The sequence below is a fragment of the Emericellopsis cladophorae genome, assembly GCF_022114955.1.
Source record: "Emericellopsis cladophorae strain MUM 19.33 chromosome Unknown NODE_78_length_79612_cov_115_010121, whole genome shotgun sequence".
NCBI lineage: Eukaryota > Fungi > Ascomycota > Sordariomycetes > Hypocreales > Bionectriaceae > Emericellopsis > Emericellopsis cladophorae.
This window is the reverse complement of record NW_026251003.1, coordinates 26,271-44,865: the sequence shown is the minus strand read 5'-3', so window position 1 is coordinate 44,865 and position 18,595 is coordinate 26,271. Positions and strand designations below refer to the sequence as shown.

The following is an 18,595-nucleotide window of genomic DNA, read 5'->3' as shown; positions in this document are numbered from 1 at the left end:
AATTGGTGCATAGCAACGGCGCTAAGACAAGATTGCGTAGCATAATATTGTGCAAGTTCTGACATTGTTTGCGACCAAAGGTGGATGATGTAGGATCACGAGCTCGATCTAGCCAAGGAGAGCTCAACCGCAGAAGCACAGGAGGAATTGGGTCGAGAAGCGACAGCAATTGGGCTTTACGTCCGGCATCAATGCCTGGAGGAGGCTGGAGCGGACCTGCAGGCGATCAACAATATCCACCGCGCTCGGCGCAGGACGCCTGGCGGAAAGCGAGGCGAGGCGGTAATCGAGGATTGCAGCGGCGGCAGCCAATGGACATGGTCCACGAAAGCCCATGGATCGACCAGAGGGTCTGTCCTGCGCAGCTGCGCTCGACTCCCGCCTACGCGGAGTGGAGGATAATTCGAGTGGTTGGGTTAGCTTGATCGAAGCCTGGCTCATCGTTGCAGAGACCACCAGCCTGTGTCTGCTGTTGCAACAGGAGACTGACCGCTCATCATCAATGAGCCGTTGTGCAAGATGATCAGTCAATTTGTGTAAACATTGGTGCATCTGCGCCATCGGTAATGAAGGGCTGATCCAGAGGGCGACGAGACACACGCGTGGCGCTTGTCTGGGAGCTCCAGTGGATCTGCTCAGCCGACGGGTCTTACAAGCTAAGCCGAAACAGTCTCAGAAGTAAACAACCGGGCACCCCAGTGGAGTCTCCAGTCCCCGTGGTAAACACACCTCTGCTGTAGCCACGCCCCCCGCCAGAGACCGACGACGGCCTCGACACGCTGCCTGGTCCTCAAAACCCCCTTCTTGCGTCGACTTCTGCCTCCCAGCCTCTTTTCTCCTCCTCCAATTACCTCGAACCACATCACCACACAGCTTGGAATAACCTCGTTGCCCTCTTGCCGGAATCAGCTAGAAGAATAAGGACCTCGTGCCTCCCATTCTTCTTCGCTTCTTCCTTCTTTTGTTTCCTTAGAAACGAAAGCTTGAGGATCATCTTCTTATCTTCCTTTCGTGTCGTTACGAGAGGTTGAATGAGAAGCCGATTCTCTCGCGCCGCCCCCCGCCGTCAATCTGGACTTTGAAGCCCGCGTCCCCGTCCCCTTCAGCATCTTCCCCTCGACCTACAAGGACTCCGAGGCCCAGACCGCTACCCACGAGACTCACCAAGAGGTCGAAGTCAAGCTTCCCGAACCCAAAGCCGGACGGGAAGGTCAGCACTCTTCGTCGTTCACTGCCAACGTCGACCTCCCGCAGCAACCTGAACAGGAGCACCGTTTCGGCAACGAAGAGGTCCACTATCGTCAAGAGGAGCAATACCACCGTCCCGGTACCCAGCACGAGCACTTTGCCTACGAAGAGCGCCGGTAAGTCAAGTTCATGTTCTTTCACTTTATTTTCTCGGCGCCGACGAGCAAAGCGCCCAATTGCCATTGGGCTGCGCGCCAGGCGGGGGAAGGCAATGGACAGCCCAAACACGGCCCAAATCACACCCGTTTGTGCATCGGCAGCATAAGCAGCAGCAGCAACAACAACAAAGGACAGCGCATGCATTGCTTTTTCTACGGGTCCGCCGCAGTCACCGCTTGTTGCACCCCCTGGCTGGCCGGACCCCAACCCGGCCAATGGTCCAGGGGTCTGACTAGCTTTAGCTGCGGTCCGTCGTTGACGGAGAAACACCTCCAAACCGCGTCTCATCAACCTGTTCTCTCTCCATCTTCTCTTCCTTTTCCTTCTCCGTCTTCATCTTCATCATCCATCATCGTATCGACAACGACTGACAACATCCTCCTCCAGTCCTGCCGCCCCTCGCACCAACTACACCAACACTCACATCGAGGTTGACGCCGCTGCCCCCGCTGCCGCCCAAGCCTTCACCAGCCCTATTGACGTTGCTGAACGTCAATACCGCGAACGCTACACCCGTCCCCAGTTCAACGTAACTGTCGACGGTCCAGGTCGCGCCACCTACCAATCCGGCACCACCACCAACGTCAACAACTTTACCGTTGACGCCCGTGTTCCCGGCTCCGCCCCCAAGGTCGACTCCAAGTTTGTCTCTGACGAGACAGTTGAGCCCGCCCGCTACTCCACCGCCCACCAGAAATCCAAGATGGGTTACTACGACGAGGACGGTAAGCAATCATTCACTGGCCTCTATCTGAGACACGTACTGACAAGTCGCCCCGTGCAGGTCACTACCACTCCTTCCGCCAGGGCGTCCACAAGCTCGCGGACCGCATTGTCCACCCCCGTGGCCATGAGCACCACCATCACGTGGATGTCGACGTTCACCAGTCGGCTGGTCGTCCCCGCCCCGGTGACAGCGCCGAGTCTTACCTGCCCAACACCGTCACCATCCCCTGCCACCACATCCGCCTCGGCGACTTCCTGATGCTGCAGGGCCGCCCCTGCCAGGTCATCCGCATCTCGACCTCGTCCGCCACCGGCCAGTACCGCTACCTTGGTGTTGACCTGTTCACCAAGCAGCTGCACGAGGAGTCCTCCTTTGTCAGCAACCCGGCCCCCAGCGTTGTTGTCCAGACCATGCTCGGCCCTGTCTTCAAGCAGTACCGTGTCCTCGATCTCCAGGACGGTCTGGTCGTCGCCATGACCGAGACTGGCGACGTCAAGCACGGCCTGCCCGTCATTGACCAGTCCAACCTCTCTGGCCGCCTTGCGAACGCCTTTGAGTCTGGCCGTGGCTCCGTCCGCGTCATGGTCCTCAACGACAACGGTCAGGAGCTCGCCGTCGACATGAAGGTCATGCACGGCTCCCGCCTCTAGATTAATCTAACCCAATGTTGCAATGACATCCTTTCCTTTGTCCTTTGCTGTTTATCATTGGTTAGCTTGACCTGTCGCCCCTGGCAGTGGTGCATTTGCAGCGCTGCCGGGGGCGCAGCATGTGGGTTAACTGGGCATGAGAATGGTGTATACATCTTGGAAAGATATCTTGGAAAATTGTGTGGACTACCAGTAGATAGGTGCAGTGTACATGACAAGATGTAATGGTTTTTTTGATATGTGCTTTCTTTCTCTTGTGGTGATGGACGGAGCTAGCCTCGCTTAATGTCGCTTCTAATGTTCCAGATTTTAGTGGTGGCGGTGATCGCGCTCAAGCTGACGGTTACGATCAGTACCTGGCAGTAGGGTAGGTAGATAGCCTTGACCATCAAGGTGCACCGTCTCTATCATTAGTTCCTCTGCCGCTTGTCGCAACACGAGGAGCTATAGCTGAACGAAATGAAACAAAGGTACCGAGTATCATCGGGCTACACATTCCAGCACATTGAAGAGTAAGACATGGAAGAAGATGGCGCGGGTCTACCCGCCGACCCTTGATCTACTATCCTGGGGGGAATGGACAGTGAGGGGACGCGTGCATTCCGATGGCGTGTGACCAGACCAGCTGCCGCGATGCCTACAAGGTCCTAGATAAGCTCCTACATTCCGCCTCGTAAAGATTCGCAAGCGCATTTGACGGAAAGCTTGCATCTACACTACAAATACTATCCGTTTCTCTGTGTTGCTGTCTTTGCTCTGCTTTGCACTTACCATTCATCGCTCATCGTAAAGTCACAACTCACTCCACCATCACCATGGGCGGCGCACAGAGCACATCCAACGGACCCACCGCCCACGAGAAGACCGTCGTGGACCGTCTTCAGAACATGCGTGTTGAGGATGATGGATATGTTGAGATTACCGACGAGAAAAACGGCAACATTCTTCGCGAATGGAAACCACAAGGTCTGGAGCTGCAGACGCTCGAGTCGTGGCAGAGCGCCATCCTGGAAGATCCCAAAAACAGGTGAGTAGTGCGCCATCCTGCTGACAGGCCTCTCTGCCCTTGCTCCCGTCCATCGTCTAACCAACCCACGACGTGCAGACTCGCCCTCACAGCCTTGGGCACCGAGAACCCCCGTAAGGTTCTCATCTCGCTCCCCACAAAGGTCGCCGACCAGCATGTTTTCAACATCAAGATCCCGTTCGAGGGCAGCCCCATCACCAACCAGCGCTCCAGCGGCCGCTGCTGGCTCTTTGCCTCGACCAATGTGTTCCGCGTGGCGCTCATGAAGAAGTACAACCTCGAGTCGTTTGAGCTGTCGCAGGCGTACCTCTTCTTCTGGGACAAGCTGGAGAAGAGCAACTGGTTCCTCGAGCAGATCATCGACACGGCCGCCGAGGACCTCGACGGCCGGCTGGTGCAGCACCTCCTCGGCGACATTGTCAGCGACGGCGGCCAGTGGGACATGGTGTACAACCTCGTCGACAAGTACGGCCTCGTCCCGCAGGCGCTGTACCCGGACAACTGGAGCGCCATGAACTCGGGCGTCCTCAACAGCATCGTCAAGACGAAGCTCCGCGAGTTCGCCCTCAAGCTGCGCGCCCTCTGCCGTCGCGAGCAGGGCATCTCGGCCGAGTACCTGTCCGACGTCAAGGCCAAGATGATGAAGGAGATCTCTCTCATCATGACGCTCCTGCTCGGACCCCCTCCCAGCCCGGAGGAGACGTTTACGTGGCAGTACGCCGACAAGGACGGCAAGACGCACGAGCTGCGCACCATGCCGACCGCTTTTGCCAAGGACATTGCCAGCCCAGAGTTCCGCGTCACGTCCAGCACCATTGCGCGCATGGTCTCCCTGGTCCACGACCCGCGCCACGAGCCCCTGACGCTGCTCAGCGTGTCCCGCCTCGGCAATATTGTCGGCGGCCGGGGCGTAACGTACGTCAACGTCGACATGGCGACGCTCAAGCAGGCGTGCGTGCGCACCCTCAAGGCCGGCCTGCCCATCTTCTTTGGCAGCGACGTGGGCAAGTTCAGCGACACGGCCTCGGGCGTCATGGACCTCGACCTCTTCAACTATGACCTGGGCCTCAACACGTCCCTGGTCCGCGGGATGTTCAAGGCCCAGCGCCTACACGCGCGCGAGTCCCAGATGACGCACGCCATGGTCCTCACAGCCGTGCACGTGGACGAGACGACGGGCCAGCCGGTGCGCTGGCGCGTGCAGAACTCGTGGGGCGAGGCGGCTGGCGACAAGGGCTGGTTCGTCATGAGCGACGCGTGGATGGACGAGTTTGTGTACCAGGCTGTGATTGATCCCAAGTTTGTCGGCAAGGAGGTCAGGGATGTGCTGCGACAGGAGCCGACGGTCCTGCCCATCTGGGACCCGATGGGTGCGCTGGCTTGAGGGGTCTGAATACCGCATACATAGGGTCACGATCAATCTTGAGAACAATCATGCAATTGAGGCCACCTTTCTCGTGATTACGAAGCTAATGTTGACTAGCATTGAGCCACGTGATTGCCATTATCATCATCCATGTATGGACAATCTTCCTTGCCATGCCGGGGCTGCCAACATGAACGCAATCCTCGTACGCGGTAGCTATGATCCCATTTCCGTTCGTAGCATGTTTGCGGCTGGCATCGGTCAGGAGGTGGTTGAGGGCCCGGTGATTGATAGGTCTTCCTGCGGCCACGTCTACATCCGTCCTACACAGAGAGAGACTACATGGATTCAATTTCCCGCCGCCCCGCTTCTATCTTGTCAAGTACTTCTGATCTCGAACATTGGTTCCGTGTACATGGGCATGTATGTAGACTGTCTGACGAGATACATCGGCAGACTGTCACATGAGGCCTTGCAATGGCACGTCCGTCGTGTGACCGACCCAAGCACACAAGTTGGTACGCCCAACTTACATCCAGTAGGCTCAAAATTGGGTGTATGTACAGTCACTTCCTTCATGTATCCGTGCGTTGTCAAGGAACACCACTTTATCCTTCCGTGCGAGAAACTTTGCCCCTCGGACAGCAAGCCCTTGTGCTCACTCGGTCTATTAGTCGTCCCCTGTCCAACAGTTTTCTGTATTGCCCCTCTTTGTGTGTCCTTGGTAGAGCACAGGACGATTAAACCCTTTCGTTAGTGAACGGTACGGTAAACAGCCACGGTGACATGGTTCAGGGGTTCAAGGCAGCGGGTGACTGAGTGACTTGCGGGCACAGCTCCCTTCAAAATCGTTCAAGTTGGGTCAAAGACACTAAATGAAGCTACGGACCCTTTCTACACCGGCGATAGTTGTGATTTCAACGGCCATGACCCCACCAGAGCACGCACATGTAGCAGTTAATCTTGCCCCTTGGGCACCTACACATGGCCTCAGTCAGTCTCCAACGACAGCCCCGCGCGGAGATCGCCAACATAGCCGACAGAGCTCCTGGACGGATGTGAAAACCGATAATGCATTCGTTGGTTTCCCCGAACGAAAGCCATTGGGCATCTACGTACACGCTCCGGACGAGGGCCAAACGACCCGAGCGCCTCGAAAAGAAAGCCACGTTGATGTCAACCGTTCACTCGCGCTGGCGTCATGGGAGTACAAACAATACCAGCGGCTAGTTGCCAGGCATTCTAGCAATGGTCAACGGGCTCTTCGCGAAGGACGAGGCGCCAACTTGCCGCGTTTCGGTCGGCATGACCCGGACGATGTGGTCTCCCCTGGCCTCGGGATCCTAATCTAGTGTGTCAGTGTGTAACGCTCAGTGAATGTGGTTGGCAATTGGTTGGGCTCCAATGAACCACAAGAGGCATTTGGGCATCTGACAATTAGGGATGCCCCGGCCGGTGAGTGAGACTTTTATTGTTGGTGCCGGTGATATACTTTCTCTCCGAATTCGAGACTCCACTACGGATACAATTACCACATTTTCCGACTTGGACGCCATCGATGTTGGGATAGCGAGAAAAGTCTGCCAATCGCGACTCTGTAGAGCAGATACTAACTAGGGTGATCCAAGTCCGCAGGGGTGTCGCTTCCACGGCTCTGCTACAATAGATGAATCAGTGAGCTACGCTGCAGCTAGCAGATGAACAGACATCTGTAGTCTGCAAGCCAACAAGAGGTTCCTCGTGACAAAGCATTACGTTGCTGGGCGCTGCGGGTGGCGAACTGTCGTGCCCGAGACTACTGTACAGAGACTGCCGCCAAGGATTCGTGTTGCGTGTTTGACGATGTTCTCGAAAAGCAGGCCAGAGGCTAGTGAAGATTGAAGCAGGCGTAGCCTTGCCTGTCGGCCCAACCAAGCCAGACCGGGCAAGGCTTCCCAATCATGGTCCAGGTTCAGGGTTGCCAGGATGAGCTCGGATCGGGCCACGGGAGATGACGTTCGTCTGCGCGTACCTACGTACCTAACTGATGAACCCGTGAAGGTGACGGCGGAATGTGGAAGGACTTGCGTCAACTGCTGCGAATTGATTAAACTTGGATACGTACAGTCCCCTTTCCGAAGATCAGCGGCACCACCAAAGACCAACCATTCCAACTGCAAGTCTGCAGCCCTCTTTGTGCATCCAGTCTCAGGCGACAGGGGCAAGGCGAGCAATTGGCGCTGGGTGTCAGAGTCAGTGACGTCGGGCTCCAATGGCTGGCGCTAGCGATATGGAGGACTGGGGAGTCAGGCAACCAGGCAGGGCAGGCCGTCTGCCTGTCGCTGCCCGTCTTAGCGTGGGCTTCAGGTCCAGACGTCGCCAGGGGGTTCCTTACCTTCCTTACCCTCCGCTTAGGCTGAGATGGAATGGACGACACGGAGAAAGAAAAGCTGCAATCTGCCAGGGATCTGGCATCAGACTGAGACGGCGCCATCCATCCAAGTCCTCGACTGGAGCTGGGCGAGGACCCAACTTCTCGACTCCGTCTCCCCTTGGGCTGGTATTTCGTCTTCCCTTTCAAATTGTTTGCGAGGTCCCTCGTGTTTCTTCTTACCTACTTACATTCTCACCTCCGCCAGTCGAGTCATTCGTGAACCATGCTGGACCAGCAGCGCCTCTGAAGTCATTGCCCGTCGCTCTAATCATCGATATCATCATCACCTCCACTACTTCAGTCTCTCCCTACCCTACGGCGGTCTTCAGTCGACACCACTCCCCTCGCAAAGGTAAGTCTCGGTGATATTGTGGGCAGATACAATTATAGACCATTATTCCTGACGCCTTCTTAGCAGTGCTCGTGTTCAGCGAGCTACGTACACAAGCACAACCCCACCGTTGGATTGGCTCCATCCGACTTGTGTGTCCCCATCGTGCATACGCACTGCTGCAGCGCCATCGCATGAGCAGCAGACCAGCAAAAGTAGTATTCGCCATCCGAGACGTCCATTGAGAAAACCCACAGCTTGTGTGCTGCCAAGCGCTCTGGGCACCTGTCGAGACAACATACGCGTGGCGGCTGGTACAAAACTCCAAGGGATTCATCAAGTACTATACTCGTCCACCGAGAAGGCCATCTCCTCACATCTGAAGACTGGTCGACCTCTGCACCGTAATCAACTTGCCTGACCAATTTGAATTCGCCCATCCCCGCGGATGACCAACGAACCTCCGCCCCTCCCCCTCTCTGACTTTACACCAGCCAGCCTTGGCGTCTCTCAAATTATCGAACTCATACTATCCCCCGATTTTTTAACGAAGCTTATATCAACAACTTTACTCGACCAACCGACAGACCGACCGAACGACCGATTGCCCACAATGGCGGACCGGTATCATGGAGGCTACGCTCCCAACAGCCGGTCGCAGACCTTCAACCCAGCTCGATCATCTATGCCATCCAGCGTTGGTTATAGCTCACACTACGCGGGCGACATGCACGTCCTGCCTTCGTCCACTAACAGGCAGCCCGTCACCACACCGAGAGGCTACGTCACAACCACTTCGACCGGCGGCGTCCCTACTACCACTCGAACATATGCCGTCAGTCGATCCGGGGTACCAACTTCACGCGACACCGGCCGCGCCCGACGCTCTACTCTCGATTCGAACTCGAGACCGCCAGTGATCATTACGACCAAACAGTCAGAAGTACCACAAGCTAGCACACATACCGCACACTACTCGAGCCACAGCCCTGTACGTCATAGCGGTCACACTGGCCACGGCGGGCACAGTGGGCACAGCTCTCGAGTCTCCGAGGGACATCTCTCCGCCCTTCCAGCTTCCTCGGCCACTCGCTCCCGAAGCACGGCGCCATACCACCGTCATCATGAGAGCGAAGATTTCACCAGCAGCCGAGATCGTGAGCGTCTCGAGGCGCCAAACGCCGACGCCTATCGAAGCTCTCGCCCTACCGTTCTGTATCCCAGCGAGGCTCGCCAGGGCAGCAGTGCGACACCGGTAGACTATGGCGACGATGGCTACCAGTACACCAACGCAGGCGAGCTCGCCCGGTACGACTTGGATCACAGCAGGCCTGCTTCGCGCCACCGGCGCAGGGAGAGTGTGGATCGTGGCTATTACCGACCCAACGTCAACTACAACTCGGACAGTCGCAGCTTCAATGTCAACACCAGCGCCGATCTGAGCCGGAACTACTCCATGAATACGAGCCGACCCTACGAAAGCTCTTCCAGCACACGGGGCGGACCCCCACCCTCAACTCGCGGCTTTGATAAGATCAACAGCGGCTTCGAGTCCGCGCCTCCCGTGGCACCGGTGCCACCCTCTCCAATCATCAGGCAGACGGAAGGCGGCGGTGATAGCAAACGGGGCCGGCCAGTATCGCTGTACCAGGACCGGGAGCCACCCCGATCATCTCACCACGATGATTACTATCGAAGTCGGGAGGATGAGCGCAACATGAGAGAACTGCGTGATCGTGACCGAGAGTCGGAACGCGTGCACCAATCTCCCAAGTTTCAGGATGACAGCATCACTACCCGTGGCTTTGGCATCCGCACTGGGCCGGTAGACGGTCTCGACGATCGACGAAGGCGAGAGCCTTGGCGCGAAGAGCCGCGGAAGCGCTCAGACGAAGAAATCGGAGCTGAGATTGATCCTCGGCGGCGCAGTCGTCTCGAAGAGAGGGAAGAACCCCGCAAGAGGTCGGACGAGTCACTGCAGCGTGATTCGGACGTCGACCGTCGACGACGCAACCGCATGGACGAGAGGGAAGAACCTCGCAGAAGGTCGGATGAGAGTCTTCATCGAGACTCTGATGCGGATCGCCGTCGTCGTAATAGGGTCGAAGAGAAGCCTGAACCACGTGAGCGTCGTGGCAGTGATGATGAGCGCTCGCGCATTCGCGACAAGATCACATCTGGCGTTGGTGTGGCGGCAGCGGCTGTTGGCCTAGGTCCTTTGCTCAAGGGCGATGAGAAAGAGAAGGGGAAGGACGTGCCAGAGAAAGAGCCGCGGCGCCGGCGTAGCCCGACCATCGAGCGCGAAAGGCATGAGGAATACGATCGCTCGCCTCGTGTTGAAGACCATGAGCGGTTTGCCGACAGGCCCCGAGATCGTGTTCAAGAGCCTGAGCCTGAGCACGAACGTGAGTACGAACGTGAGCGTGAGCGTGAACGCGATCGCGAGCGCGACCGGGATCGTACCCGTGACCGCGAGCGCCAGGGCGGCCATCGCGAGGAGGAGCTCAAAGACCAGCATCGCCGAGACGCTGAAGGCAAGTTGGCAGGCGAGGCTGCTGCCTCTGGCTCGGATTCGGATGCCGTCAAGCGTTCGGCCCGTCGCAATCGGGCGTCTCAGTCCTTCAACCCCAACGATGCGGGCGATATTAGCAAGCTTCGCGAGCAGCTCGCCACCATGGATACGTCCGACAGGCCCCGAGGCGACACTTCAGCAAACGAGAAACCCAAGGAGACAGAGCCGCGACCCGCCACCGCCGAGACGAGTCGCACATCCCGACCATCCCGCCCCACGTCACCCGCTCCACGTCACTCAGAGTCAACTGACGAATCTCGAGGCCGTGAAGTTGCTCTCGTGAACAGCGAGGAGAAGGCCGTCCGTGTCGTTTCCCCGCCTCGTGAGAAGGGCGAGGGCAAGCCTCTGAAGGGTATCCTCAAGCAACCCAGGCCCAAATTTCCCGAGGAGCAGAACTTTGTCCGCGAGGGCGCGGCCCCTCACAAGGACGACAAGAAGGCGAAGGACGTGCCGCCGGGTGCGAAGTGGACAAAGATCAGCAGAAAGGTAGTCAACCCCGAGGCATTGACCGTCGGCAAGGAGAGATTCGAGGTCCGCGACGATTTTGTCATTGTGCTTCGTGTCCTCGACAAGGAGGAGATCCAGGCGTACGCTGCGGCGACTCAAGTGCTCAGAGGTATGTATCCCCAATTGTGCGAGCCGTGCTCGAGCAGATAAGACACACATACTGATATAATCCCCTCAGAGCGCCGTCGTGGTCGTGAGACCAATGATGAAGATGCGGAGCGGAGCGAAGACCCGGACCGCGAGGACGATGACCGACGCCGTCGTCGCCGTCGCCACGTGGACGAGGACAAGTATGAGCCAGAGGACCGGGATCGCAACCGAGACCGTGACTCCGACCGGCGCAGGCGCCATCGGGACGAGGACGAGGACGAGTACAGTCGTCGGCCCGCGGACCACCGCTACGGGTGATCATCGCACCGTGAGCGAGAGAAAGGGATCGGTGGAAGCATAGCGAGAGAATTGTGCGGAGCGACAAGCCTTCCTATTTTTGCATATTTGATTTTCTTTTCATGGCGATCAATTGTACATTTCCTCGACATTGGGAAACAAAGCATATTCTTTTGAGCGGACTTGAATGACATGGATATGAAACGGACTTCCTTCTTGTATAGGATGCAGTAGATGTATGTTTGTTTCCAACCAGCTACTTCATTATATCGTACGGCTTCTTGTGAAGTCGCCCGAGTGACCAATACATTTATCATGTTGCCGTCGGTCCTACGATGACGATGATCGATGTAAGGCTGTGATACTCACATCCATGTAAGCTGTCATCCTGCCAGCTGCCTTGTGAATGCTCTTGCAAACGGCCGGCGGCTAGACTGACACCTTGTCGTACACCGACAATCTTCATGCATACATGTACAGACTTGCGTCCGCCGCGTGAGACATCTGCGTTGGCAGACGTGTGGCAGGCAATGCGTGACTTGTGCGTGTCTTCTTCCAGTCTAACTACTTACAAGTTCATTAGTGAGACAGTCAAGACCTGATCATGGTAAATAGAATAGTAAGGTGTGCTATAGTGGCCGGCAGCTCGATTTGTGGCCATCGTCGCTGGCTGAGACAGCAGTGTCAAAAATAATAGACAATTGGCGCCAGTCACTACATGCCGAGACGTTCGTTGCCTGTCTGACGCAATTGATCTTGAAAGAGAAAGACAAAAACCTTGTTTGCGCCATGACTATCCGTATGTATGCAAGGGCTGAACAGCCGGCGTCGACAGTGGACATCAAGAAGTTGGCTATCGCCTAACACACGCCCGACAGTGAAGAAGTCATCAACCTGCAAGTATGTTGGCAAGGCAAATGAGTTGATAAGACAAACATCCATCTCTTGTTGCCTACCTACCGATGGGGTCACCGTACCGGCGAACGGGCATCTGTAGGAGACAGACACCACTTTGATCCGTTTCGGTCGAGCTCGGTCTTGCCCTCCACGAGATCGACGTTGAAGATGGCGAAAGGGTGCGCAGATGGATGCCCAAGCCGCCCACGTTGATAAGATGGGGTACGCCGTCGACAACATCCGAGTTGCGATGCGTGGCAAAAGTGTGCCCAAAGGGAGGGCGGGGGGCCCACCAGCAACTTGCAAGCGGAAGACAAACGGAGGGCACTTGTCCCAGTTTCCCGAGTTCGTCGGACCGTTCACCGAGACCTCATGCTGCACGTATAATCACACGCGAGAGAGTATGCAATTACCGACAGGTGCTCTTATTATCTTATAATAAGGGCCCCTGCATCTTCACCGACACTTGTTGGTCCTTTGCTTGCGCCCCCCAACAATACGTTGTTCACTGACTATCAACGTATGAGAATGCTGTCCAAAGCATGCGTAAGTGATTTGCTGGTGACAGCGTTTCGCGGATGCATCGCTTGCTTTCTTTTAAGCAACCCCTGTCATTAGTCGAAGCCCTTTGCGAGGAAGAGGGACTCTTCAAAGACTTTTATGGGCAAAGGGTGGAAAGGTTGGGACAGTGAGGGTGTGCGGTCGATGGCTGGGGTTGCTCCGTGGCAATGGGTGACACACTGACAGTCTCCTCCGCCCGTAGACCGTTGTAACTTGTGGCAACGTGCTCGGAACGTCCTATCATCTATGACAACGCAGTAGCACCGAACTGTTGGGGGGATGGTTCGGAGCTCAACTCGTGGCTGTAGACGAACCTCTGGAATCACTGGATAAGGACAGGATGCGTGCCATCGCACGAGCTGTATGTCATCGCACAACGAAGAGCTTGGCTTCAAGTGCGAATAGAGCGGCAAAGCCCGACTGCCGGTGCTGGCTGTTCTTGTGACCGAGTCTCCTCTACAGAGTAGTGTCCGCAATACGGATACTTGTCGAGCCACTTGAGATTGGAGTTGCGTCTATTTTAGACTTCCTACGTTCCTCCTAGTGCGCTCTGACGGGATTGACTACTTACGTAGGTACCAACTTAGACGTGACATAGCATGTACACCTGTCAGAACCTACAGCTCGAAGTAACCAGGGTAGCTCCAATAGCCGCAATACTCAGCAGGGGCAGCATGGCCCAGTCTCGCCTCTCACTGCCGACAGACGACATTGTCGTAAGGAGCCTCCACGTCCAGGACGAGACCATCCTCTGCCTCTGCACACTCATAAGACTGCCAAGATGAGCCCCCATCGCACGAACGGATAACGCAATCAAGCCGCCGTACAGTTTTCTCGCAAGCATAGTGAATTGCAGAATAGTTAGAACTTAGCGTAATTGCCGTCTTGACTCTTCGTTGGCTCGGGTAAGTGCGTCCAATGCCGCGGTCACTGTGCTGATGCTGTCTGTGCACGGTAAATGCTGCTGCTGCCAGCCGGTGTGCGGACTATTTTGGGCCAAGCACACACACTCCTGTCACTGTCCGTCAAGACATGATTCGAGTCCGATTCGCACGTGCGTACGCACATAGTGCTGACAGCCGTGAAGCCTGGTACGTTTGTAGTCGATCAGCGAGGCTTATTCCCAGACAAAATACCCCAAAACTGACCCAAATATTCGCTCCTTCTTTGCCAGAGTTGCCCTCAGAGGTGACCTCACGCGTCTCGACACGCCCAGTGCGAGTGGCTTGGCGACCGGGCGCGCGAAAAGATCCTTGGTCTCAGACAAATTAGCCCTGACGAAGGATCCTTGCGCAGCCGTGTGGCAGCAGGGGCCTTGACACCTTGTAGGATCCACCTCCCGACACACGCCCCCTCCCTCCCCCCTGGCTGCCTCCCCTGTTGGTCGATAGCGTGGGCGGAAGACTGCGGGCTGGTGGGATGGATGTGTCTGTTTGCTGGCGGGCAGGCTGCACCAAGAGCAGCAGCCGCCGCATTTGTCAATGGAGCACATCCCTGACCGACTTTCTCGAAGAGCCTCTGGCGAAGGATGCCGGTGCAGTCCCAAAGGAAGGGTTGTTCATGAATCTCAACAAGTGTTTGATGGTTGCCGCCCTCTACCCAGTTGATTGATAATGTGGCCCAGCAATCATTCAATTGGGCAAGGTTTGAAAGGGACAAGGTTTGAAAGGGGCAACCCTTTGGTTGCCGAAGGACTGCTTCTGCCTGCTTCCTCGCTCGGGTGAGGTTCGTCACTTGCTCGGGGGAGAGTCGTCTGCGACAAACGTCGCAAGATGGAAGCCAAACTCGGAAAATATCATTCTTCCCGAACAGGACGGAAACTTTTTTTTTGGATCGCAAGATACATATACACGCTGACTAGTTTCGATAATTCGCTGTTGCCCCCAGGCTGTGAATGGGCCCCTGATACCCTACCCTGGACCTGAAGGGATCTTGCGGGAGCGCGAGCCAGGAGTGTGGCAGATGGCGTCCGGGCGGCGGCGCCCCACGACCGCCATCGATCCAGCAAGGTAGCGCCATAGGGTTGCTGTCGTTAGGGGCTGCGAAAAAAAAATGTATACCAGCGAGCTGGTACGGCCATGGCATGGCGTGCCATGCCATGCCATGCCATGCCATGCTGCGTGCGTACATGTATGCGGTAGGCCATGCTATGCGTCGACCAGCCCGCGATGTGGGATGTGATTAACGGGAAGGCCAGCTGATATGTAGTCTAGCTTGATGCAATGCAGCAGCCAGCCAAGCACGCAGGTGGGCAAGCAAGAGCCGTATTATGGTGGTGGTAGTGGTGATGATAGATGCATCTCTTTTGCTCCTGTTCCTCCAGAGTACCCTAGGTGCACTCATGTCATCCAGCCTTTGATATGCATTGTCGGTTTTCAGCGTGGTCAAGCACTATGAAAACTCTGCAGTCGGGTGCAATATGAATTCACTTGATTCTTGCGTTCGTCCGAAGGGATTTCAGCAACTACCTATTCAAGGATATCACCGCCATCTATCAACCTTATATACAACCTTATTGCTCTCGGCGTTTTCGACATCCTGGTCTGCCGATACTTAAGACGGACACACCCGCTAAAACACGCGCAGGGCAGAATGCCAGAAAGTCATAGCATTGGCCTCAACGTCGCAAGGATTGCTATGAAGGGTCCTGCAGGTACAAAATCATCTCTTACAGACTCTACACATTAACAAAGGACGCCTGCAACACCCGTCCAGTGTCGCAGCGTCGCACTATCGGCGACATTTCGCCCCGGACTGCAAGGTATCCCCAAGAACTGGGGGTCACCCACAGGGTCCCTGGGTCATGGATGCCTAGGCTAGCGTATCGACAGGCCACCAAGAAGCCGCGCGCTTTCAACCGTTCTTCGTCAAGCAATAACAAGACTACTTGCTAGTACATATAATAACAAAGAAAATCTACAGATATAGAGATGCAGCCGTCGCGAATGCTCGCAAAGACGATATGGAGGTTGGGCAAGAGATCAATGATAGAAGGTAGTCACAAGAAGCTAGACCTATACCACTAAGCCTCAAAGACTGTCAAGGCATGGACCTCAGCCTTTCGATCATGATTCACATCTTCTTCATCTTCTTCCACTCTTCGCCTTTCATTCCAGAATTCGCTTATTCGAGAAAATGAATGTTCACGTGTTACCAGCACCTGCGAGCGACTGTGCTGGTCGGTCAGTCGATCCGCGACCCGTCACAGGCCGAGATTGACTCGTGCCACCAGCCCACCAACATCTTCATTTGGGGCCGCACGTTTTATTACAAGGGAGCCTGTGTGTTTCACTTTCGGACGCCGTGCCCGCAAATGGCTCCGATAGTGGATCAGCAGCTGCCGATTCTCTATACGTGTCAATGAGTATACACTAATATTCCGTATTGAAGAATTCAGTGGCAGAGGGGAGCGAGGAACGTACGTGTCATTGCGAGACGGACAGCCGCATGTTGTTCGCTGTCGGCACCGACGGTAGTAGTGCTGCCATTTAATGCCAGTGCCTTTCTGGCAAATTGCGAGCAGCAAGCTCGGCTTCGTGCTTATAGAAGCTTCATGCGCTTGATATCAAATACCGGCGCTCTGGTTCTACCAAGAGGTAGCATTGGCCGTTCGCGCTTGCCTGCGTCGCCGTTCCAAAGACTGGGGCGCCGGGGGCTTGCTAACGGTTGCAAGTCCACCAACGAGGCAGGGGCCCCGTCAACATGAACAAGCAAGCCTGGTTGACAGCTCCAGCCTCCAGCCTCCCGGTCTGGGACGACATCCGACGTCAGCGACGGAGACCGGAATCTCAGCCACCTTCCAGTAGCCGTGAAGCATGCCCAATTACGGAAACCGAGGCAAGCCACTGCGTGTTATTAACACCTCATCACAATGATTAGTTTGCTAGACTGAGCTCGTGCTAGCCTGCCTCATCACACAATCGTGAGCGGACCTTGGTCTCCCGAACAGGACATTTTCCCAATTAGGAATCTTCAAGGCATCTGTCGCTATTGTTTGTTCCTTCCCCAACAGAGCCAAGAAGGATCGGAACGGCGGGGACTTCATGCCTAAGGTATCCTTTTTAGCGTGTCGACTGACGACAAAAGGAGAACGGCTAATTAACGTTAGACCACGACCTTTTTTGAAAAGTCCCTTTGCGGCGTTGCGCATCAACGGCAGTGTCAACGTGTCAACGTGTCAACGCCACTGCGCCAGACCGACAGTGGAGTGCGACCCAATGCCAACGAAATTACACTAATGCGGTTCCGTCGAGCTCCTGTGCATTGGGTGGAGCATGAGCCACACGCGGCGTGCGTGCGAGGACCGTCCACTGTTGGCAGATTGGAAGGGAGCTTCTGCCAGCACCTAGTTGAAAGGTGAGGTGGAAAAGTTCGGAGGTCAAGTTATCGGAGGTCACTGACAAAAGGGCCGGAGGAACATGAGAGATCGAGAACAGCCTCGATCACAGGCGCGTACTGGTTGGGAAATTCACCCCAAATCACACCAGCCTGCGTCCAGACGTCAGCGTTTTCGCTGGGAGATGATCCGAGACGCCGGTGTTCATAACGTCTACTTGGCCGCTGATGATGCCGTGTCACCATTCACAAGCGTCTTGCGATAATCATGTGCGCTCCAGCCGATCTCAGCTTGCTCGGAGCCGAAGGCTACAGTACCTCGAGGCTGCTTGGGAGGCTGCAGGTTGCGCCGCAAGCAGTGAAGCACCACGTACAACGGCAAGAGCTCGCGACGTTTGTCTGATGCGCACAAGCGCTTGATTATTATCACCTCGTTATTATTATAACACACGGATAGCAGACAAGCACTCACTCGTGCGTGGCAGGAGACCAACAAGTCACTAGTCCACGTAGTCATCGCGCGAGTCCCGGACGGGGTTCCACCATGGAGACCGAGCCTTTTGTCTGTCGACAATCGAACCATGTTAGCAGCACGACCGCATTTCCTCACCTATTATGAATAGACCAAATACTTATCGGCTTGTTCCTACGGTACCTGCGTCATCGTCGTCGTATATGTGAAATAACCGAAAGGTCACCAACGAGCAAACGAGCCCAGACCTGTGGCCTCTGCTCTGCTCTGGCGTGACGACGGCGTCTGGAGAAATACAAGGGGCTTCTGGGACCCATGCCGAACCCACACCGCCCAACCAGGAGAGACGCGCCAAGCAAGCATCCATCCAGCAAGACCAGGAGATGGAGCAGCCAAACCCGGCGTGATCCCTGTCCGCGACTAGACCCGGTTGTGGACTCTCCATTTGGCAGCTGTTCCATTCGAGCGCTGCCCGACGGGGGCCACGACGGCAGCCATTGGTCACTGGGTGGACAGTCGCCCAGCCCCTGTTGCGCTTCTGCCATGCGCATCTGAGCAATCTTACCAGCCTTGCCTTGCATGCACGCCCCCTCTTCAAAGGCCCCCTGCCCATCCCCAAGTCAAACATCCTGGCAGCCCTCCGGCTGTCCTGGCCCAGGTCATGGCCAGCTAGCCTGGCCCCCTGTTTCTACAGTGGGCGAGGACTGGAGAGACGACGAAGCTGTCCTCGTCAAGCATGTTCCTTGCCTGCCTTTCTTTTCTCATGGGTCTTGCTGGATGACGGCAATGACGAGCTCTCGGCTGCCCGTCAAAATCAAGTACTGGCGGGCAGGCATGATGCCACACATGCTCCCGACAAGACGGCTCGTTGAGCTTGGAAGCCTACTGTACAGAGCTGCTTGACCAGAGGTGCCTGCTTGTCGGCATTTCCCGGTGCATGACA

General features: G+C 56.0%; 3 protein-coding genes across 3 annotated transcripts; all 3 read left to right on the top strand.

The window, feature by feature from the left end:
- Positions 1–311: 311 nt before the first annotated feature.
- On the top strand, positions 312–2,784 carry J7T54_000011 (Woronin body major protein-like protein; the record flags this gene model as incomplete). Its single annotated transcript, XM_051509996.1, has 4 exons — positions 312–415; positions 1,107–1,364; positions 1,795–2,132; positions 2,192–2,784. 4 exons carry the CDS (start codon positions 312–314, stop codon positions 2,782–2,784), a joined length of 1,293 nt encoding a protein of 430 aa, XP_051359058.1.
- Positions 2,785–3,599: 815 nt separating this feature from the next.
- Positions 3,600–5,195, top strand: J7T54_000010 (uncharacterized protein; the record flags this gene model as incomplete). Its single annotated transcript, XM_051509995.1, has 2 exons — positions 3,600–3,811; positions 3,890–5,195. The coding sequence occupies 2 exons, from the start codon at positions 3,600–3,602 to the stop codon at positions 5,193–5,195; spliced, it is 1,518 nt and encodes a 505-aa protein (XP_051359057.1).
- Positions 5,196–8,534: 3,339 nt separating this feature from the next.
- On the top strand, positions 8,535–11,408 carry J7T54_000009 (uncharacterized protein; the record flags this gene model as incomplete). Its single annotated transcript, XM_051509994.1, has 2 exons — positions 8,535–11,109; positions 11,179–11,408. 2 exons carry the CDS (start codon positions 8,535–8,537, stop codon positions 11,406–11,408), a joined length of 2,805 nt encoding a protein of 934 aa, XP_051359056.1.
- Positions 11,409–18,595: the final 7,187 nt, after the last annotated feature.